At 39.9% G+C, this 24524-nt stretch overlaps 1 protein-coding gene across 1 annotated transcript in view; it reads right to left on the bottom strand.

Annotated features, from left to right (window-relative positions):
• LOC133547693 (actin filament-associated protein 1-like) overlaps positions 1–24524 on the bottom strand; it is a gene marked incomplete at its 5' end in the record, with an annotated part of 91234 nt that overhangs the window by 26211 nt on the left and 40499 nt on the right. Inside the window, 3 exons of the mRNA XM_061893246.1 lie at positions 17913–18077; positions 23625–23754; positions 23844–24032. Of these exons, the coding sequence (XP_061749230.1) occupies positions 17913–18077; positions 23625–23754; positions 23844–24032 (484 nt within the window). The remainder of the gene's footprint in view (positions 1–17912; positions 18078–23624; positions 23755–23843; positions 24033–24524) is intronic.

Below are 24524 nucleotides of genomic sequence, written 5' to 3' on the forward strand. Positions count from 1 at the left end.
GGTCTATCATAATATTGTGAGAGTCCAGGCCATAGTGGATCTAACATAATAGTGCGAGTCCAGTCCATAGTGGCTCTAACATAATAGTGAGAGTCCAGTCCATAGTGGATCTAACATAATAGTGCGAGTCCAGTCCATAGTGGCTCCAACATAATAGTGAGAGTCCAGCCCATAGTGGATCCATCCATCCATCCATCCATTTTCTACCACTTATTCCCTTTTGGGGTCGCGAGGGGAGCTTGCGCCTATCTCAGCTACAATCGGGCGGAAGGCGGGGTACACCCTGGACAAGTCGCCACCTCATCGCAGGGCCAACAAAGATAGACAGACAACATTCACACTCACATTCACACACTAGGGCCAATTTAGTGTTGCCAATTAACCTATCCCCAGGTGCATGTCTTTGGATCTAACATTATATTGTGAAAGTCCAGTCCATAGTGGATCTAACATAATAGTGAGAGTCCAGTCCATAGTGGATCTAACATAATATTATGAGAGTCCAGTCCATAGTGGATCTAACATAATAGTGAGAGTCCAGTCCATAGTGGGTCTAACATAATATTGTGAGTCCAGTCCATAGTGGATCTAACATAATATTGTGAGAGTCCAGTCCATAGTGGATCTAACATAATAGTGAGAGTCCAGTCCATAGTGGATCTAACATAACATTATGAGAGTCCAGTCCATAGTGGATCTAACATAATACTGAGAGTCCAGTCCATTGTGGATCTAACATAATATTGTGAGAGTCCAGTCCATAGTGGGTCTAACATAATATTGTGAGAGTCCAGGCCATAGTGGATCTAACATAATAGTGCGAGTCCAGTCCATAGTGGCTCTAACATAATAGTGAGAGTCCAGTCCATAGTGGATCTAACATAATAGTGAGCGTCCAGTCCATAGTGGATCTAACATAATAGTGCGAGTCCAGTCCATAGTGGCTCTAACATAATAGTGAGAGTCCAGCCCATAGTGGATCTAACATTATATTGTGAAAGTCCAGTCCATAGTGGATCTAACATAATAGTGAGAGTCCCGTCCATAGTGGATCTAACATAATATTATGAGAGTCCAGTCCATAGTGGATCTAACATAATAGTGACAGTCCAGTCCATAGTGGGTCTAACATAATATTGTGAGTCCAGTCCATAGTGGATCTAACATAATATTGTGAGAGTCCAGTCCATAGTGGATCTAACATTATATTGTGAAAGTCCAGTCCAGAGTGGATCTAACATAATAGTGAGAGTCCAGTCCATAGTGGATCTAACATGATAATGTGAGAGTCCAGTCCATAGTGGATCTAACATGATAATGTGAGAGTCCAGTCCATAGTGGGTCTAACAGAATAGTGTGAGAGTCCAGTCCATAGTGGGTCTAACAGAATAGTGTGAGAGTCCAGTCCATAGTGGATCTAACATAATATTGTGAGAGTCCAGTCCATAGTGGATCTAACATAATATTGTGAGAGTCCAGTCCATAGTGGATCTAACATAATATTGTGAGTCCAGTCCTTAGTGGATCTAACATAATAGTGAGAGAATCCAGTCCATAGTGGATCTAACATAATATTGTGAGAGTCCAGTCCATAGTGGATCTAACATAATAGTGAGAGTCCAGTCCATAGTAGATCTAACATAATATTGTGAGAGTCCAGTCCGTAGTGGGTCTAACATAATATTGTGAGAGTCCAGGCCATAGTGGATCTAACATAATAGTGTGAGTCCAGTCCATAGTGGCTCTAACATAATAGTGAGAGTCCAGTCCATAGTGGATCTAACATAATAGTGCGAGTCCAGTCCATAGTGGCTCTAACATAATAGTGAGAGTCCAGTCCATAGTGGATCAAACATAATAGTGAGTGTCCAGTCCATAGTTGATCTAACATAATATTGTGAGAGTCCAGTCCATAGTGGATCTAACATAATAGTGACAGTCCAGTCCATAGTGGATCTAACATAATATTATGAGAGTCCAGTCCATAGTGGATCTAACATAATACTGAGAGTCCAGTCCATTGTGGATCTAACATAATATAGTGAGAGACCAGTCCATGGTGGATCTAACATAATATTGTGAGAGTCCAGTCCATAGTGGATCTAACATAATAGCGAGAGTCCAGTCCATAGTGGATCTAATATAATAGTGAGAGTCCAGTCCATAGTGGGTCCAACATAATAGTGTGAGAGTCCAGTCCATAGTGGATCCAACATAATAGTGAGAGTCCAGTCCATGGTGGATCTAACATAATATTGTGAGTCCAGTCCATAGTGGATCTAAAATAATATTGTGAGAGTCCAGTCCATAGTGGATATAACATTATATTGTGAAAGTCCAGTCCATAGTGGGTCTAACATAATAGTGTGAGAGTCCAGTCCATAGTGGATCCAACATAATAGTGAGAGTCCAGTCCATGGTGGATCTAACATAATATTGTGAGTCCAGTCCATAGTGGATCTAACATAATATTGTGAGAGTCCAGTCCATAGTGGATATAACATTATATTGTGAAAGTCCAGTCCATAGTGGATCTAACATAATAGTGAGAGTCCAGTCCATAGTGGATCTAACATAATATTATGAGAGTCCAGTCCATAGTGGATCTAACATAATAGTGAGAGTCCAGTCCATAGTGGATCTAACATTATATTGTGAAAGTCCAGTCCATAGTGGATCTAACATAATAGTGAGAGTCTAGTCCATAGTGGATCTAACATAATATTATGAGAGTCCAGTCCATAGTGGATCTAACATAATAGTGAGAGTCCAGTCCATAGTGGGTCTAACATAATATTGTGAGTCCAGTCCATAGTGAATCTAACATAATATTGTGAGAGTCCAGTCCATAGTGGATCTAATATGATATTGTGAAAGTCCAGTCCATAGTGGATCTAACATAATAGTGAGAGTCCAGTCCATAGTGGATCTAACATAATATTATGAGAGTCCAGTCCATAGTGGATCTAACATAATAGTGAGAGTCCAGTCCATTATGGATCTAACATTATATTGTGAAAGTCCAGTCCATAGTGGATCTAACATAATAGTGAGAGTCCAGTCCATAGTGGATCTAACATTGTATTATGAGAGTCCAGTCCATAGTGGATCTAACATAATAGTGAGAGTACAGTCCATAGTGGGTCTAACATAATTTTGTGAGAATCCAGTCCATAGTGGATCTAACATAATATTGTGAGAGTCCAGTTCATAGTGGCTCTAACATAATAGTGAAAGTCCAGTCTATTGTGGATCTAACATAATATTGTGAGAGTCCAGACCATAGTGGCTCTAACATAATAGTGTGAGAGTCCAGTCCATAGTGGATCTAACATAATAGTGAGAGTCCAGTCCATAGTGGCTCTAACATAATAGTGAGAGTCCAGGCCTTAGTGGATCTAACATAATTTTGTGAGAATCCAGTCCATAGTGGATCCATCATAATATTGTGAGAGTCCAGTCCATAGTGGATCTAACATAATATTGTGAGAGTCCTGTCCATAGTGGGTCTAACATAACAGTGTGAGAGTCCAGTCCATAGTGGATCGAACATGATAATGTGAGAGTCCAGTCCATAGTGGATCTAACATGATAATGTGAGAGTCCAGTCCATAGTGGGTCTAACAGAATAGTGTGAGAGTCCAGTCCATAGTGGATCTAACATAATATTGTGAGAGTCCAGTCCATAGTGGGTGTAACATAATATTGTGAGTGTCCAGTCCATAGTGGATCTAACATAATAGTGAGAGTACAGTCCATAGTGGGTCTAACATAATTTTGTGAGAATCCAGTCCATAGTGGATCTAACATAATATTGCGAGAGTCCAGTCCATAGTGGGTGTAAGATAATATTGTGAGTGTCCAGTCCATAGTGGATCTAACATAATAGTGTGAGAGTCCAGTCCATAGTGGATCTAACATAATAGTAAGAGTCCAGTCCATAGTGGATCAAACATAATATTGTGAGCGTCCAGTCCATAGTGGGTCTAACATAATAGTGAGAGTCCAGTCCATAGTGGGTCTAACATAATAGTGTGAGAGTCCAGTCCATAGTGGATCTAACATAATAGTGAGAGTCCAGTCCATGGTGGATCTAACATAATATTGTGAGTCCAGTCCATAGTGGATCTAACATAATATTGTGAGAGTCCAGTCCATAGTGGATCTAACATTATATTGTGAAAGTCCAGTCCATAGTGGATCTAACATAATAGTGAGAGAATCCAGTCCATAGTGGATCTAACATAAAATTGTGAGAGTCCAGTCCATAGTAGATCTAACATAAAATTGTGAGAGTCCAGTCCATAGTGGATCTAACATAATAGTGAGAGTCCAGTCCATAGTGGGTCTAACATAATATTGTGAGAGTCCAGGCCATAGTGGATCTAACATAATAGTGCGAGTCCAGTCCATAGTGGCTCTAACATAATAGTGAGAGTCCAGTCCATAGTGGATCTAACATAATAGTGAGAGTCCAGTCCATAGTGGATCTAACATAATAGTGCGAGTCCAGTCCATAGTGGATCTAACATAATAGTGAGTGTCCAGTCCATAGTGGATCTAACATAATATTGTGAGAGTCCAGTCCATAGTGGATCTAACATAATAGTGAGAGTCCAGTCCATAGTGGATCTAACATAACATTATGAGAGTCCAGTCCATAGTGGATCTAACATAATACTGAGAGTCCAGTACATTGTGGATCTAACATAATAGTGTGAGAGTCCAGTCCATAGTGGATCTAACATAATAGTGCGAGTCCAGTCCATAGTGGATCAAACATAATATTGTGAGCGTCCAGTCCATAGTGGGTCTAACATAATAGTGAGAGTCCAGTCCATAGTGGGTCTAACATAATAGTGTGAGAGTCCAGTCCATACTGGATCTAACATAATAGTGAGAGTCCAGTCCATGGTGGATCTAACATAATATTGTGAGTCCAGTCCATAGTGGATCTAACATAATATTGTGAGAGTCCAGTCCATAGTGGATCTAACATTATATTGTGAAAGTCCAGTCCATAGTGGATCTAACATAATAGTGAGAGTCCAGTCCATAGTGGATCTAACATAATATTATGAGAGTCCAGTCCATAGTGGATCTAACATAATAGTGAGAGTCCAGTCCATAGTGGGTCTAACATAATATTGTGAGAGTCCAGTCCATAGTGGGTCTAACATAATATTGTGAGAGTCCACTCCATAGTGGATCTAACATAATTTTGTGAGAATCCAGTCCATAGTGGATCTAATATAATATTGTGAGAGTCCAGTCCATAGTGGATCTAACATAATGGTGAGAGTCCAGTCCATGGTGGCTCTAACATAATAGTGAGAGTCCAGTCCATTGTGGATCTAACATAATATTGTGAGAGCCCAGTCCATAGTGGCTCTAACATAATAGTGTGAGAGTCCAGGCCATAGTGGCTCTAACATAATAGTGAGAGTCCAGTCCATAGTGGGTCTATCATAATATTGTGAGAGTCCAGGCCATAGTGGATCTAACATAATAGTGCGAGTCCAGTCCATAGTGGCTCTAACATAATAGTGAGAGTCCAGTCCATAGTGGATCTAACATAATAGTGCGAGTCCAGTCCATAGTGGCTCCAACATAATAGTGAGAGTCCAGCCCATAGTGGATCCATCCATCCATCCATCCATTTCCTACCGCTTATTCCCTTTTGGGGTCGCGGGGGGAGCTTGCGCCTATCTCAGCTACAATCGGGCGGAAGGCAGGGTACACCCTGGACAAGTCGCCACCTCATCGCAGGGCCAACAAAGATAGACAGACAACATTCACACTCACATTCACACACTAGGGCCGATTTAGTGTTGCCAATTAACCTATCCCCAGGTGCATGTCTTTGGATCTAACATTATATTGTGAAAGTCCAGTCCATAGTGGATCTAACATAATAGTGAGAGTCCAGTCCATAGTGGATCTAACATAATATTATGAGAGTCCAGTCCATAGTGGATCTAACATAATAGTGAGAGTCCAGTCCATAGTGGGTCTAACATAATATTGTGAGTCCAGTCCATAGTGGATCTAACATAATATTGTGAGAGTCCAGTCCATAGTGGATCTAACATAATAGTGAGAGTCCAGTCCATAGTGGATCTAACATAACATTATGAGAGTCCAGTCCATAGTGGATCTAACATAATACTGAGAGTCCAGTCCATTGTGGATCTAACATAATATTGTGAGAGTCCAGTCCATAGTGGGTCTAACATAATATTGTGAGAGTCCAGGCCATAGTGGATCTAACATAATAGTGCGAGTCCAGTCCATAGTGGCTCTAACATAATAGTGAGAGTCCAGTCCATAGTGGATCCAACATAATAGTGAGAGTCCAGTCCATAGTGGATCTAACATAATAGTGCGAGTCCAGTCCATAGTGGCTCTAACATAATAGTGAGAGTCCAGCCCATAGTGGATCTAACATTATATTGTGAAAGTCCAGTCCATAGTGGATCTAACATAATAGTGAGAGTCCAGTCCATAGTGGATCTAACATAATATTATGAGAGTCCAGTCCATAGTGGATCTAACATAATAGTGAGAGTCCAGTCCATAGTGGGTCTAACATAATATTGTGAGTCCAGTCCATAGTGGATCTAACATAATATTGTGAGAGTCCAGTCCATAGTGGATCTAACATTATATTGTGAAAGTCCAGTCCATAGTGGATCTAACATAATAGTGAGAGTCCAGTCCATAGTGGATCTAACATAATATTATGAGAGTCCAGTCCATAGTGGATCTAACATAATAGTGAGAGTCCAGTCCATAGTGGATCTAACATAATAGTGAGAGTCCAGTCCATAGTGGATCTAACATTATATTGTGAAAGTCCAGTCCATAGTGGATCTAACATAATAGTGAGAGTCCAGTCCATAGTGGATCTAACATAATATTATGAGAGACCAGTCCATAGTGGATCTAACATAATAGTGAGAGTCCAGTCCATAGTGGGTCTAACATAATATTGTGAGAGTCCAGTCCATAGTGGATCTAACATAATTTTGTGAGAGTCCAGTCCATTGTGGATCTAACATAATATTGTGAGAGTCCAGTCCATTGTGGCTCTAACATAATAGTGAGAGTCCAGTCCATTGTGGATCTAACATAATATTGTGAGAGTCCAGTCCATAGTGGCTCTAACATAATAGTGTGAGAGTCCAGTCCATAGTGGATCTAACATAATAGTGAGAGTCCAGTCCATAGTGGCTCTAACATAATAGTGAGAGTCCAGTCCTTAGTGGATCTAACATAATTTTGTGAGAATCCAGTCCATAGTGGATCTAACATAATATTGTGAGAGTCCAGTCCATAGTGGATCTAACATAATATTGTGAGAGTCCCGTCCATAGTGGGTCTAACAGAATAGTGTGAGAGTCCAGTCCATAGTGGATCTAACATAATATTGTGAGAGTCCAGTCCATAGTGGGTGTAACATAATATTGTGAGTCCAGTCCTTAGTGGATCTAACATAATAGTGAGAGAATCCAGTCCATAGTGGATCTAACATAAAATTGTGAGAGTCCAGTCCATAGTGGATCCAACATAATAGTGAGAGTCCAGTCCATAGTGGGTCTAACATAATATTGTGAGATTCCAGGCCATAGTGGATCTAACATAATAGTGCGAGTCCAGTCCATAGTGGCTCTAACATAATAGTGAGAGTCCAGTCCATAGTGGATCTAACATAATAGTGAGAGTCCAGTCCATAGTGGATCTAACATAATAGTGCGAGTCCAGTCCATAGTGGCTCTAACATAATAGTGAGAGTCCAGCCCATAGTGGATCTAACATAATAGTGAGTGTCCAGTCCATAGTGGACCTAACATAATATTGTGAGAGTCCAGTCCATAGTGGATCTAACATAATAGTGAGAGTCCAGTCCATAGTGGATCTAACATAACATTATGAGAGTCCAGTCCATAGTGGATCTAACATAATACTGAGAGTCCAGCCCATTGTGGATCTCACATAATATTGTGAGAGTCCAGTCCATAGTGGGTCTAACATAATATTGTGAGAGTCCAGGCCATAGTGGATCTAACATAATAATGCGAGTCCAGTCCATAGTGGCTCTAACATAATAGTGAGAGTCCAGTCCATAGTGGATCTAACATAATACTGAGAGTCCAGTCCATTGTGGATCTAACATAATACTGAGAGTCCAGTCCATTGTGGATCTAACATAATATTGTGAGAGTCCAGTCCATGGTGGATCTAACATAATATTGTGAGAGTCCAGTCCATAGTGGATCTAACATAATAGCGAGAGTCCAGTCCATAGTGGATCTAACATAATAGCGAGAGTCCAGTCCATAGTGGATCTAATATAATAGTGAGAGTCCAGTCCATAGTGGATCTAACATAATAGTGAGAGTCCAGTCAATAGTGGATCTAACATAATATTGTGAGAGTCGAGTCCATAGTGGATCTAATATAATAGTGAGAGTCCAGTCCATAGTGGATCTAACATAATAGTGAGAGTCAAGTCCATAGTGGATCTAACATAATAGTGAGAGTCTAGTCAATAGTGGATCTAACATAATAGTGAGAGTCCAGTCCATAGTGGATCTAACATAATATTGTGAGAGTCCCGTCCATAGTGGGTCTAACATAACAGTGTGAGAGTCCAGTCCATAGTGGATCTAACATAATAATGTGAGAGTCCAGTCCATAGTGGGTCTAACAGAATAGTGTGAGAGTCCAGTCCATAGTGGATCTAACATAATATTGTGAGAGTCCAGTCCATAGTGGATCTAACATAATATTGTGAGTCCAGTCCTTAGTGGATCTAACATAATAGTGAGAGAATCCAGTCCATAGTGGGTCTAACATAATAGTGTGAGTCCAGTCCATAGTGGCTCTAACATAATAGTGAGAGTCCAGTCCATAGTGGATCTAACATAATAGTGAGAGTCCAGTCCACAGTGGATCTAACATAATAGTGCGAGTCCAATCCATAGTGGCTCTAACATAATAGTGAGAGTCCAGTCCATAGTGGATCTAACATAATAGTGAGTGTCCAGTCCATAGTTGATCTAACATAATATTGTGAGAGTCCAGTCCATAGTGCATCTAACATAATAGTGAGAGTCCAGTCCATAGTGGATCTAACATAATATTATGAGAGTCCAGTCCATAGTGGATCTAACATAATACTGAGAGTCCAGTCCATTGTGGATCTAACATAATATTGTGAGAGTCCAGTCCATAGTGGATCTAACATAATAGTGAGAGTCCAGTCCATAGTGGCTCTAACATAATAGTGAGAGTCCAGTCCTTAGTGGATCTAACATAATTTTGTGAGAATCCAGTCCATAGTGGATCTAACATAATATTGTGAGAGTCCAGTCCATAGTGGATCTAACATAATATTGTGAGAGTCCCGTCCATAGTGGGTCTAACAGAATAGTGTGAGAGTCCAGTCCATAGTGGATCTAACATTATATTGTGAGAGTCCAGTCCATAGTGGGTGTAACATAATATTGTGAGTCCAGTCCTTAGTGGATCTAACATAATAGTGAGAGAATCCAGTCCATAGTGGATCTAACATAAAATTGTGAGAGTCCAGTCCATAGTGGATCTAACATAACAGTGAGAGTCCAGTCCATAGTGGGTCTAACATAATATTGTGAGAGTCCAGGCCATAGTGGATCTAACATAATAGTGCGAGTCCAGTCCATAGTGGCTCTAACATAATAGTGAGAGTCCAGTCCATAGTGGATCTAACATAATAGTGAGAATCCAGTCCATAGTGGATCTAACATAATAGTGCGAGTCCAGTCCATAGTGGCTCTAACATAATAGTGAGAGTCCAGCCCATAGTGGATCTAACATAATAGTGAGTGTCCAGTCCATAGTGGATCTAACATAATATTGTGAGAGTCCAGTCCATAGTGGATCTAACATAATAGTGAGAGTCCAGTCCATAGTGGATCTAACATAATACTGAGAGTCCATTCCATTGTGGATCTAACATAATATTGTGAGAGTCCAGTCCATAGTGGGTCTAACATAATATTGTGAGAGTCCAGGCCATAGTGGATCTAACATAATAATGCGAGTCCAGTCCATAGTGGCTCTAACATAATAGTGAGAGTCCAGTCCATAGTGGACCTAACATAATAGTGAGAGTCCAGTCCATAGTGGATCTAACATAATAGTGCGAGTCCAGTCCATAGTGGCTCTAACATAATAGTGAGATTCCAGCCCATAGTGGATCTAACATAATAGTGAGTGTTCAGTCCATAGTGGATCTAACATAATATTGTGAGAGTCCAGTCCATAGTGGATCTAACATAATAGTGAGAGTCCAGTCCATAGTGGATCTAACGTAATATTATGAGAGTCCAGTCCATAGTGGATCTAACATAATACTGAGAGTCCAGTCCATTGTGGATCTAACATAATATTGTGAGAGTCCAGTCCATGGTGGATCTAACATAATATTGTGAGAGTCCAATCCATAGTGGATCTAACATAATAGCGAGAGTCCAGTCCATAGTGGATCTAACATAATAGCGAGAGTCCAGTCCATAGTGGATCTAATATAATAGTGAGAGTCCAGTCCATAGTGGATCTAACATAATAGTGAGAGTCCAGTCAATAGTGGATCTAACATAATATTGTGAGAGTCCAGTCCATAGTGGATCTAACATAATAGTGAGAGTCCAGTCCATAGTGGATCCAACATAATAGTGAGAGTCCAGTCCATAGTGGACCTAACATAATAGTGAGAGTCTAGTCAATAGTGGATCTAATATAATAGTGAGAGTCCAGTCCATAGTGGATCTAACATAATATTGTGAGAGTCCCGTCCATAGTGGGTCTAACATAACAGTGTGAGAGTCCAGTCCATAGTGGATCTAACATAATAATGTGAGAGTCCAGTCCATAGTGGGTCTAACATAATAGTGAGAGTCCAGTCCATAGTGGATCTAACATAATATTATGAGAGTCCAGTCCATAGTGGATCTAACATAATAATGTGAGAGTCCAGTCCATAGTGGGTCTAACATAATAGTGAGAGTCCAGTCCATAGTGGATCTAACATAATATTATGAGAGTCCAGTCCATAGTGGATCTAACATAATAATGTGAGAGTCCAGTCCATAGTGGGTCTAACAGAATAGTGTGAGAGTCCAGTCCATAGTGGATCTAACATAATATTGTGAGAGTCCAGTCCATAGTGGATCTAACATAATATTGTGAGTCCAGTCCATAGTGGATCTAACATAATAGTGAGAGAATCCAGTCCATAGTGGGTCTAACATAATAATGTGAGAGTCCAGTCCATAGTGGGTCTAACATAATAGTGAGAGTCCAGTCCATAGTGGATCTAACATAATATTATGAGAGTCCAGTCCATAGTGGATCTAACATAATAATGTGAGAGTCCAGTCCATAGTGGGTCTAACAGAATAGTGTGAGAGTCCAGTCCATAGTGGATCTAACATAATATTATGAGAGTCCAGTCCATAGTGGATCTAACATAATACTGAGAGTCCAGTCCATTGTGGATCTAACATAATATTGTGAGAGTCCAGTCCATAGTGGATCTAACATAATAGTGAGAGTCCAGTCCATAGTGGCTCTAACATAATAGTGAGAGTCCAGTCCTTAGTGGATCTAACATAATTTTGTGAGAATCCAGTCCATAGTGGATCTAACATAATATTGTGAGAGTCCAGTCCATAGTGGATCTAACATAATATTGTGAGAGTCCCGTCCATAGTGGGTCTAACAGAATAGTGTGAGAGTCCAGTCCATAGTGGATCTAACATTATATTGTGAGAGTCCAGTCCATAGTGGGTGTAACATAATATTGTGAGTCCAGTCCTTAGTGGATCTAACATAATAGTGAGAGAGTCCAGTCCATAGTGGATCTAACATAATAGTGAGAGTCCAGTCCATAGTGGATCTAACATAATAGTGAGAGTCTAGTCAATAGTGGATCTAATATAATAGTGAGAGTCCAGTCCATAGTGGATCTAACATAATATTGTGAGAGTCCCGTCCATAGTTGGTTTTAACATAACAGTGTGAGAGTCCAGTCCATAGTGGATCTAACATAATAATGTGAGAGTCCAGTCCATAGTGGGTCTAACATAATAGTGAGAGTCCAGTCCATAGTGGATCTAACATAATATTATGAGAGTCCAGTCCATAGTGGATCTAACATAATATTGTGAGTCCAGTCCTTAGTGGATCTAACATAATAGTGAGAGAATCCAGTCCATAGTGGATCTAACATAATATTGTGAGAGTCCAGTCCATAGTGGATCTAACATAATAGTGAGAGTCCAGTCCATAGTAGATCTAACATAATATTGTGAGAGTCCAGTCCATAGTGGGTCTAACATAATATTGTGAGAGTCCAGGCCATAGTGGCTCTAACATAATAGTGAGAGTCCAGTCCATAGTGGATCTAACATAATATTGTGAGAGTCCAGTCCATAGTGGGTCTAACATAATAGTGTGAGTCCAGTCCATAGTGGCTCTAACATAATAGTGAGAGTCCAGTCCATAGTGGATCTAACATAATAGTGAGAGTCCAGTCCATAGTGGATCTAACATAATAGTGCGAGTCCAGTCCATAGTGGCTCTAACATAATAGTGAGAGTCCAGTCCATAGTGGATCTAACATAATAGTGAGTGTCCAGTCCATAGTTGATCTAACATAATATTGTGAGAGTCCAGTCCATAGTGGATCTAACATAATAGTGAGAGTCCAGTCCATAGTGGATCTAACATAATATTATGAGAGTCCAGTCCATAGTGGATCTAACATAATACTGAGAGTCCAGTCCATTGTGGATCTAACATAATAGTGTGAGAGTCCAGTCCATGGTGGATCTAACATAATATTGTGAGAGTCCAGTCCATAGTGGATCTAACATAATAGCGAGAGTCCAGTCCATAGTGGATCTAACATAATAGCGAGAGTCCAGTCCATAGTGGATCTAATATAATAGTGAGAGTCCAGTCCATAGTGGATCTAACATAATAGTGAGAGTCCAGTCAATAGTGGATCTAACATAATATTGTGAGAGTCCAGTCCATAGTGGATCTAATATAATAGTGATAGTCCAGTCCATAGTGGATCTAACATAATAGTGAGAGTCAAGTCCATAGTGGATCTAATATAATAGTGAGAGTCTAGTCAATAGTGGATCTAACATAATAGTGAGAGTCCAGTCCATAGTGGATCTAACATAATATTGTGAGAGTCCCGTCCATAGTGGGTCTAACATAACAGTGTGAGAGTCCAGTCCATAGTGGATCTAACATAATAATGTGAGAGTCCAGTCCATAGTGGGTCTAACAGAATAGTGTGAGAGTCCAGTCCATAGTGGATCTAACATAATATTGTGAGAGTCCAGTCCATAGTGGATCTAACATAATATTGTGAGTCCAGTCCTTAGTGGATCTAACATAATAGTGAGAGAATCCAGTCCATAGTGGGTCTAACATAATAGTGTGAGTCCAGTCCATAGTGGCTCTAACATAATAGTGAGAGTCCAGTCCATAGTGGATCTAACATAATAGTGAGAGTCCAGTCCACAGTGGATCTAACATAATAGTGCGAGTCCAATCCATAGTGGCTCTAACATAATAGTGAGAGTCCAGTCCATAGTGGATCTAACATAATAGTGAGTGTCCAGTCCATAGTTGATCTAACATAATATTGTGAGAGTCCAGTCCATAGTGCATCTAACATAATAGTGAGAGTCCAGTCCATAGTGGATCTAACATAATATTATGAGAGTCCAGTCCATAGTGGATCTAACATAATACTGAGAGTCCAGTCCATTGTGGATCTAACATAATATTGTGAGAGTCCAGTCCATAGTGGATCTAACATAATAGTGAGAGTCCAGTCCATAGTGGCTCTAACATAATAGTGAGAGTCCAGTCCTTAGTGGATCTAACATAATTTTGTGAGAATCCAGTCCATAGTGGATCTAACATAATATTGTGAGAGTCCAGTCCATAGTGGATCTAACATAATATTGTGAGAGTCCCGTCCATTGTGGGTCTAACAGAATAGTGTGAGAGTCCAGTCCATAGTGGATCTAACATTATATTGTGAGAGTCCAGTCCATAGTGGGTGTAACATAATATTGTGAGTCCAGTCCTTAGTGGATCTAACATAATAGTGAGAGAATCCAGTCCATAGTGGATCTAACATAAAATTGTGAGAGTCCAGTCCATAGTGGATCTAACATAACAGTGAGAGTCCAGTCCATAGTGGGTCTAACATAATATTGTGAGAGTCCAGGCCATAGTGGATCTAACATAATAGTGCGAGTCCAGTCCATAGTGGCTCTAACATAATAGTGAGAGTCCAGTCCATAGTGGATCTAACATAATAGTGAGAATCCAGTCCATAGTGGATCTAACATAATAGTGCGAGTCCAGTCCATAGTGGCTCTAACATAATAGTGAGAGTCCAGCCCATAGTGGATCTAACATAATAGTGAGTGTCCAGTCCATAGTGGATCTAACATAATATTGTGAGAGTCCAGTCCATAGTGGATCTAACATAATAGTGAGAGTCCAGTCCATAGTGGATCTAACATAATACTGAGAGTCCATTCCATTGTGGATCTAACATAATATTGTGAGAGTCCAGTCCATAGTGGGTCTAACATAATATTGTGAGAGTCCAGGCCATAGTGGATCTAACATAATAATGCGAGTCCAGTCCATAGTGGCTCTAACATAATAGTGAGAGTCCAGTCCATAGTGGACCTAACATAATAGTGAGAGTCCAGTCCATAGTGGATCTAACATAATAGTGCGAGTCCAGTCCATAGTGGCTCTAACATAATAGTGAGATTCCAGCCCATAGTGGATCTAACATAATAGTGAGTGTTCAGTCCATAGTGGATCTAACATAATATTGTGAGAGTCCAGTCCATAGTGGATCTAACATAATAGTGAGAGTCCAGTCCATAGTGGATCTAACATAATATTATGAGAGTCCAGTCCATAGTGGATCTAACATAATACTGAGAGTCCAGTCCATTGTGGATCTAACATAATATTGTGAGAGTCCAGTCCATGGTGGATCTAACATAATATTGTGAGAGTCCAGTCCATAGTGGATCTAACATAATAGCGAGAGTCCAGTCCATAGTGGATCTAACATAATAGCGAGAGTCCAGTCCATAGTGGATCTAATATAATAGTGAGAGTCCAGTCCATAGTGGATCTAACATAATAGTGAGAGTCCAGTCAATAGTGGATCTAACATAATATTGTGAGAGTCCAGTCCATAGTGGATCTAACATAATAGTGAGAGTCCAGTCCATAGTGGATCCAACATAATAGTGAGAGTCCAGTCCATAGTGGACCTAACATAATAGTGAGAGTCTAGTCAATAGTGGATCTAATATAATAGTGAGAGTCCAGTCCATAGTGGATCTAACATAATATTGTGAGAGTCCCGTCCATAGTGGGTCTAACATAACAGTGTGAGAGTCCAGTCCATAGTGGATCTAACATAATAATGTGAGAGTCCAGTCCATAGTGGGTCTAACATAATAGTGAGAGTCCAGTCCATAGTGGATCTAACATAATATTATGAGAGTCCAGTCCATAGTGGATCTAACATAATAATGTGAGAGTCCAGTCCATAGTGGGTCTAACATAATAGTGAGAGTCCAGTCCATAGTGGATCTAACATAATATTATGAGAGTCCAGTCCATAGTGGATCTAACATAATAATGTGAGAGTCCAGTCCATAGTGGGTCTAACAGAATAGTGTGAGAGTCCAGTCCATAGTGGATCTAACATAATATTGTGAGAGTCCAGTCCATAGTGGATCTAACATAATATTGTGAGTCCAGTCCTTAGTGGATCTAACATAATAGTGAGAGAATCCAGTCCATAGTGGGTCTAACATAATAATGTGAGAGTCCAGTCCATAGTGGGTCTAACATAATAGTGAGAGTCCAGTCCATAGTGGATCTAACATAATATTATGAGAGTCCAGTCCATAGTGGATCTAACATAATAATGTGAGAGTCCAGTCCATAGTGGGTCTAACAGAATAGTGTGAGAGTCCAGTCCATAGTGGATCTAACATAATATTATGAGAGTCCAGTCCATAGTGGATCTAACATAATACTGAGAGTCCAGTCCATTGTGGATCTAACATAATATTGTGAGAGTCCAGTCCATAGTGGATCTAACATAATAGTGAGAGTCCAGTCCATAGTGGCTCTAACATAATAGTGAGAGTCCAGTCCTTAGTGGATCTAACATAATTTTGTGAGAATCCAGTCCATAGTGGATCTAACATAATATTGTGAGAGTCCAGTCCATAGTGGATCTAACATAATATTGTGAGAGTCCCGTCCATAGTGGGTCTAACAGAATAGTGTGAGAGTCCAGTCCATAGTGGATCTAACATTATATTGTGAGAGTCCAGTCCATAGTGGGTGTAACATAATATTGTGAGTCCAGTCCTTAGTGGATCTAACATAATAGTGAGAGAGTCCAGTCCATAGTGGATCTAACATAATAGTGAGAGTCCAGTCCATAGTGGATCTAACATAATAGTGAGAGTCTAGTCAATAGTGGATCTAATATAATAGTGAGAGTCCAGTCCATAGTGGATCTAACATAATATTGTGAGAGTCCCGTCCATAGTGGGTCTAACATAACAGTGTGAGAGTCCAGTCCATAGTGGATCTAACATAATAATGTCAGAGTCCAGTCCATAGTGGGTCTAACATAATAGTGAGAGTCCAGTCCATAGTGGATCTAACATAATATTATGAGAGTCCAGTCCATAGTGGATCTAACATAATATTGTGAGTCCAGTCCTTAGTGGATCTAACATAATAGTGAGAGAATCCAGTCCATAGTGGATCTAACATAATATTGTGAGAGTCCAGTCCATAGTGGATCTAACATAATAGTGAGAGTCCAGTCCATAGTAGATCTAACATAATATTGTGAGAGTCCAGTCCATAGTGGGTCCAACATAATATTGTGAGAGTCCAGGCCATAGTGGCTCTAACATAATAGTGAGAGTCCAGTCCATAGTGGATCTAACATAATATTGTGAGAGTCCAGTCCATAGTGGGTCTAACATAATAGTGTGAGTCCAGTCCATAGTGGCTCTAACATAATAGTGAGAGTCCAGTCCATAGTGGATCTAACATAATAGTGAGAGTCCAGTCCATAGTGGATCTAACATAATAGTGCGAGTCCAGTCCATAGTGGCTCTAACATAATAGTGAGAGTCCAGTCCATAGTGGATCTAACATAATAGTGAGTGTCCAGTCCATAGTTGATCTAACATAATATTGTGAGAGTCCAGTCCATAGTGGATCTAACATAATAGTGAGAGTCCAGTCCATAGTGGATCTAACATAATATTATGAGAGTCCAGTCCATAGTGGATCTAACATAATACTGAGAGTCCAGTCCATTGTGGATCTAACATAATAGTGTGAGAGTCCAGTCCATGGTGGATCTAACATGATAGCGAGAGTCCAGTCCATAGTAGATCTAATATAATAGTGAGAGTCCAGTCCATAGTGGATCTAACATAATAATGAGAGTCCAGTCAATAGTGGATCTAACATAATAGTGAGAGTCCAGTCCATAGTGGATCTAACATAATAGTGAGAGTCCAGTCCATAGTGCATCTAACATAATAGTGAGAGTCTAGTCAATAGTGGATCTAACATAATATTGAGAGTCCAGTCCATAGTGGATCTAACATAATATTATGAGAGTCCAGTCCATAGTGGATCTAACATAATATTGTGAGTCCAGTCCATAGTAGATGAAACTTAACCCGCGGAAAATCTGACACAATGCCATCATTCACAAATAAATATTTTAATGTTTTTTTTTTTTTTTTTACCTGACGTCCCTTCAAGAGTATCACGCAGGTCCTTCCTCTCCTGCTTTAAACTGGCCAGATGGTTCCGGATCTCATGTTTCTTCTTCATCAATTCATCTTCCTTGGTCTGCAGTCGCTTGGCATCCGCCTCCACACGCTTTTTGCCGTATTTGACGTGCTCTGTCCCTGGAAGACAAGTGAGGACGCGATCATTTTGGAAAAACTAATCGATGAAGTCGTCAAATGGCCCAAGCTTTAATTGAGTGTTCACTTGTCGGAAGACAGACCTTAAACTATCTGGCTAAGGCGGATTTATTTTAATTGTGCACTTTATTCAATTACTTTTCAAAGGCTTATAAGCCAGAATCAGCACTGTTTACATCAGGGGTGTCAAACTCAAATACGGAGTGGGCCAAAATTTAAAACTGAACAAAGCCGCGGGCCAAGGTTGAACAAAGTAACCTTTTAATAGGGACCCAAACAAGTTTTGCATTGAACATTGAACATGCAAGGCTTATATACAGTAACTTTATAGTGACATGCAAAATCGAGTTTCAAATAACAATAATTAAAAAATATCAATGGCATATCAAATAAATTTAAATACAAATTTAATGCCTCTTCTATTTGCAGCCTTCTGAGGTAAATATCAAAATCTATTGCAGCGTCCCGAAAGAGTTAGTGCTGCAAGGGGTTCTGGGTATTTGTTCTGTTGTGTTTATGTTGTGTTATGTTGCGGATGTTCTCCCGAAATGTGTTTGTCATTCTTGTTTGGTGCGAGTTCACAGTGTGGCGCGTATTTGTAACAGTGTTAAGGTTTTTTATACGGCCACCCTCAGTGTGACCTGTATGGCTGTTGACCAAGTATGCCTTGCATTCACTTATGAGTGTGTAACAGCCGCATATATTATGCGAGTGGGCCTGCACGCTGTTTGTATGGAGGAAATGCGGACGTGACGACAGGTTGAATGCTAAAGGCAGTGCCTTTAAGGCACACCCTCAATATTGTTGTCCGGGTGAAAATCGGGAGAATACTTGCTTGCCCCGGGAGATTTTCGGGAGGGGCACTGAATTTCGGGAGGATTGGCAAGTGTGAGAAATTGCGGTGTTACAGCCAGGGGTGCCGAAAAGGGGGGGTAAAGGAGACGGATTCTAGGGGCCCATGATGGAGGGGGGCCCAGAGAGGCCCCTAATGATGATGAAATCATATGAAATTATGTGTTGGGGACCCTGTAAAGATTCTTTTCTTCGGGCCCAAAATCCCTAGCAGCACCGCTGCTGTGTAATAACGGCGGGCCAGCTGTAATGTTAATTTGGCCCGCGGGCCAGAGTTTGACACCCATGGTTTAAATTAATGAAACAAATTTTCTCATTACATCGTTAATTCATTTTGTCTAACATTAAGTTGCTTATGGGTCTGTCCCATTACAGCCATATTGTGTAAGTGATGCTTTCACTTTTCCTTAGATTTATGTGATTCACAATCTCTGCAAGCTTTCATGTACAAATCCCAAAACCAGTGAAGTTGGCACGTTGTGTAATTCGTAAATAAAAACAGAATACAATGATTTGCAAATCCTTTTCAACTTATATTCAATTGAATAGACTGCAAAGACAAGATATTTAATGTTCGAATTGAGAAACTTTTTTCTTTTTTTTACAAATGTTCATTAACTTACAATTAAACGGCAGCAACACATTGCAAAAAAGTTGTCTGAGGGGCATTTTTACCACTGTGTTACATGGCTTTTCCTTTTAACAACACTCAGTTAACATTAGGGAACTGAGGAGACCAATTTTTGAAGCTTTTCAGGTGGAATTCTTTCCCATTCTTGCTTGATGTACAGCTTAAGTTGTTAAACAGTTTGGGTCTCTGTTGTGGTATTATAAGCTTCATAATGCGCCACACATATTTAATGGGAGGCCAGTCTAGTACCCGCACTCTTTTACTACGAAGCCAAGTTGTTATAACACGTGGCTTGGCATTGTCTTGCTGAAATAAGCAGGGGCGTCCATGATAACGTTGCTTGGATGGCAACATATGTTGCTGCAAAACTTATATGTACCTTTCAGCATTAACGGTGCCTTCACAGATGTGTAAGTTACCCATACCTTGGGCACTAATACACCCCCATATAATCACAGATGCTGGCTTTTCAACTTTGCACCTAGAACAATCCGGATGGTTATTTTCTTCTTTGTTTTGACGGACACACTGTTCAGTTTCAAAAAACAATTTGAAATGTGGACTCGTCAGACCACAGAACACTTTTCTACTTTGCATAAGTCCATTTTTGATGAGCTTGGGCCTAGCAATGTCGGCGGCGTTTCTGGGTGTTGTTGATAAATGGCTTTCGCTTTGCATAGTAGAGTTTTAACTTGGACTTACAGATGTAGCGACCAACTGTAGTTACTGACATTGGTTTTCTGAAGTGTTCCTGAGCCCATGTGGTGATATCCTTTACACACTGATGTCGGTTTTTGATGCAGTTCAAAATGAAGGCTCCAAGGTCACAGGCATTCAATGTTACGTGCAGTGAATTCTCCAGATTCTCTGAACCTTTTGATGATATTACAGACCGTAGATGGAGAAATCCCCTAAATCCCTTGCAATAGCTTGTTGAGAAATGTTGTTATTAAACTGTTGGACAATTTACTCACGCATTTCTTCACAAAGTTGTGGCCCTCGCCCCATCCTTGTTTGTGAATGACTGAGCATTTCATGGAAGCTACTTTTATACCCAAACATGGCACCCACCTGTTCCCAATTAGCCTGTTCACCGGTGGGATATTCCTAATAAGCGTTTGATGAGCATTCCTCAACTTTGTCAGTCTTCTTTGCCACTTGTGCCAGCCTGTAGCAGGCATCAAATTCCAAATGAGCTAATATTTGCAAAAAAATAACGTCTTCCAGTTCGAACGTTAAGTAACTTGTCTTTGCAGTCTATTCAATTGAATACAGGTTGAAAAGCATTTTAAAATCTTTTTTTTTTGTGTTTTTATTTACCATTTACACAAATATATAACATAATTTATACAATTATATAACAGAATCTAGCATATCAATGAAAAACTTTGAAATGAAAATTGGGACAGATTTAAAAATTTACAAATATTTCGGACACAAAGTCTTTTTAATTGAATTGATTCAACCAATCAAATTGGTGGAGAAGCGTTCTATGTTTGGTTTGATTGAGTAAGGAACTTTTCTTTGAAAAAAAAAATATATTCTTTCTTGCAACTATAAGCTTAAGTAAATAAATTTATTTTCCACAATATTGAAAGGAATATTTGACAGAAAAAAAAATCAGATTTATTCAAATGTAATTTATAGCCCAAAAAATGTCCAAAATGGATTAGTAAGGACGACAAGGTGGGTAGTTAAGTATCTGCATATTAAATAAAACTCAAAAGGTCATCTGCATATCAAGCGACTTTGTGTTCCACTCAATTCGGTATAGCTCGGTTAGTAGAGGGGCCGTGCCAGAAACCTGAGGGTTCCAGGTTCGATCCCCGCTCCCCCATCCTAGTCACTGCTGTTGTGTCCTTGGGCAAGACACTTTACCCACCTGCTCCCAGTGCCACCCACACTGGTTTAAATGTAACTTAGATATTGGGTTTCACTATGTAAAGCACTTTGAGTCCCTTGAGAAAAGCGCTATATAAATAGAATTCACTTCACTTCACTTAGTCCTCCATGTACCAATAATACTTCCGCAGCTGCAGAACATTCGCCAAATGTTCCATGGTTAAGTCAAACAGTAAGGGGCTGAGAGGGAAACGTTGTCTGGGTCCTTGGTGCCAAATAAAGGGTTGTGATGTCTGCGAGTTGGTGAGGACTGAAGCGATAATGTTTACATAAGGCGATAGTAAAATGTATACAGAATCGTGAATAAATTCTATCCAATCAAACACCTTCTTTGTGTCTAGGGCGAGAACACACACCGTGGTTCCACTGGACAGGAGGTACAAACCTCGTTTCTAGATGAGTTGTGAAATTGTGTTAGATGTAAATATAAACGGAAAACAATTATTTGCAAATCATTTTCAACCCATATTCAGTTGAATATGCTACAAAGACAAGAAAGAAGTTGGGAAAGATGGCAATAAATACTGATTAAGTTAAGGAATGCTCATCAAACACTTATTTGGAACATCCCACAGGTGTGCAGGCTATTTGGGAACAGGTGGGTGCCATGATTGGGAATAAAAACAGCTTCCCAAAAAATGCTCATTCTTTCACAAGAAAGGATGGGGCGAGGTACATCCCTTTGTCCACAACTGCGTGAGCAAATTGTCAAACAGTTTAAGAACAACGTTTCTCAAAGTGCAATTGCAAGTAATTTAGGGATTTTGACATCTATGGTCCATAATATCATCAAAAGGTTCAGAGAATCAGGAGAAATCACTCCACGTCAGCGGCATGGCCAAAAACCAACATTGAATGACCGTGACCTTCGATCCCACTGTATCAAAAACCGACATCAATCTTTAAAGGGTATCACCACATGGGGTCAGGAACACTTCAGAAAACCACTGTCACTAAATACAGTTTGTTGCTACATCTGTAAGTGCAACTAAAAGCTCTATGATGCAAAGCGAAAGACATATATCAACAACATCCAGAAACGCCGCCGGCTTCTCTGGGCCCGAGATTATCTAAAATGGATTGATGGAAAGTGGAAAAGTGTTCTGTGGTCGGACGAGTCCACATTTGAAATTGTTTTTGGAAATATTCGACATTGTGTCATTCGGACCAAAGGGGAAGCGAATCATGCAGAGTGTTATCGACGCAAAGTTTAAAAGCCAGCATCTGTGATGGTAGGGGGGTGCATTAAAGCCCAAGGCATGGGTAACTTACACATCTGTGAAGGCAATATTAATGCTGAACGGTACATACAGGATTTGGAAAAACATATGCTGCCATCGAAGCTCCGTCTTTTTCATGGACGCCCCTGCTTATTTCACCAAGACAATGCCAAGCCACATTCAGCACGTGTTACAACAGCGTGGTTTCATAAAAAAAAGAGTGCAAGTTTTTTCCTGGCCCGCCTGCAATCCAGACTTGTCTCCTATCGAAAATGTGTGGCGCATTATGAAGCGTAAAATACGACAGCAGTGACCCTGGACTGTTGAACGAATGAAGCTCTACATAAAACAAGAATGGGAAAGAATTCCACTTTCAAAGCTTCAACAATTAGTTTCCTCAGTTCCCAAACGTTTATTGAGTGTTGTTAAAAGAAAAAGTGATGTAACACAGTGGTGAACATGCCCTTTCCCAACTACTTTGCACGTGTTGCAGCCATGAAGTTCTAAGTTAATTATTATTTGCAAAAAAAAAAACTAAGTTTGTGAGTTTGAACATCAAATATCTTGTCTTTGTAGTGCATTCAACTGAATATGGGTTGAAAAGGATTTGCAAATCATCATATTCTGTTTATATTTACATCTAACACAGTTTCCCAACTCATATGGGAACGGGGTTTGTAGAAGATGGTAAAAGCCTGCAAAATAGGAGCACCGATTCTTAATGAAGCCACTTTTGTCATCAGAAATGACTAAAGATAGGATGTCCTCCAATCTTTGGTCCAAAACCTAAAGCCAGAATTTCTGTGTCCACATTTTGTAGTGAAAGTGGCTTTTACCTTTGTTGGGTCCTTATACACCTAATATATTTAATATATGATCAAAAAAATGTATTCGGTTTCTTACATCTAATGAAGTGTTCCTTACTTGAGGTGTTACGTCTGAGAGATGCAGTCCCATTCACGTCGGTAAGGCCGTTCTTCTTTTGTAGATTTTTTGGATCAGCCTTTTGTTTGGATGCTGAGCTGTTGGACGTGGTTCCTTTCTTCCCCTTCAGCTAATTGGAAAACAGTTTTAGTCAATACAAACTGCTAAGAAAACAACCAATCCAACATTATTTGTGCCCAGTCAGGGTATTTCAGTCACCTTAGTAACAGGTTGCATTTTAGTATGGGTTAGAATCTTAGAGGAGACGTTAGAAACAGGTGTTTGGTAGTGACTTAGAGCAGTTTTGGTGGTAGAAGAAGAATGGGCGAGAGAAGAGGGCCTTTTAGAGACGGTGTTCTCGTACAGTGGTTCTTGTAGCAGGCACTCTCCTGTGCCGGGACTGGACGACTGCAAGTCAGGGGACGAAAAGGAAGAAGAAAAGACGCAGCAAAAATGTAAGAAGCAATAAGAAGTTAGTTGCGCTAAATTGTGACAAGCTATGTGTGGTTAGTGTTTACAAATAGAGATTTATGGAGGTTAATTTGTGTCTCTATTATAAAAGCTTTTTTTTGGACTGAATTAATTGTTTGCATAAAAATTTGGTGATCTTTTTTTTTTTTACTTCAAATTTGCTGACAATTACATTAAAAAACATTCTGTGTTTATAATTAAGTGTACTTAAATTCAATGTGAAACAAAATTATTGTATAAAAATTCAGTAAAAAAAATCTTTGGAATAGTTGAAAAATCATGTTAGTAGTGTAATGCATTGTTTAGGCCAATTGACATTCAATTCAGGCATTTTCAGGACATATGTCCCTCTAAAGTGGCAGGAAAAAAAGGTAGAAAAGATACGTAGTAGGATTGTAACCGATATATGGTTACGCAGGTAATGTACGT

Source organism: Nerophis ophidion, unplaced genomic scaffold, assembly GCF_033978795.1.
Source record: "Nerophis ophidion isolate RoL-2023_Sa unplaced genomic scaffold, RoL_Noph_v1.0 HiC_scaffold_152, whole genome shotgun sequence".
Classification (NCBI taxonomy): Eukaryota; Metazoa; Chordata; class Actinopteri; order Syngnathiformes; family Syngnathidae; genus Nerophis; species Nerophis ophidion.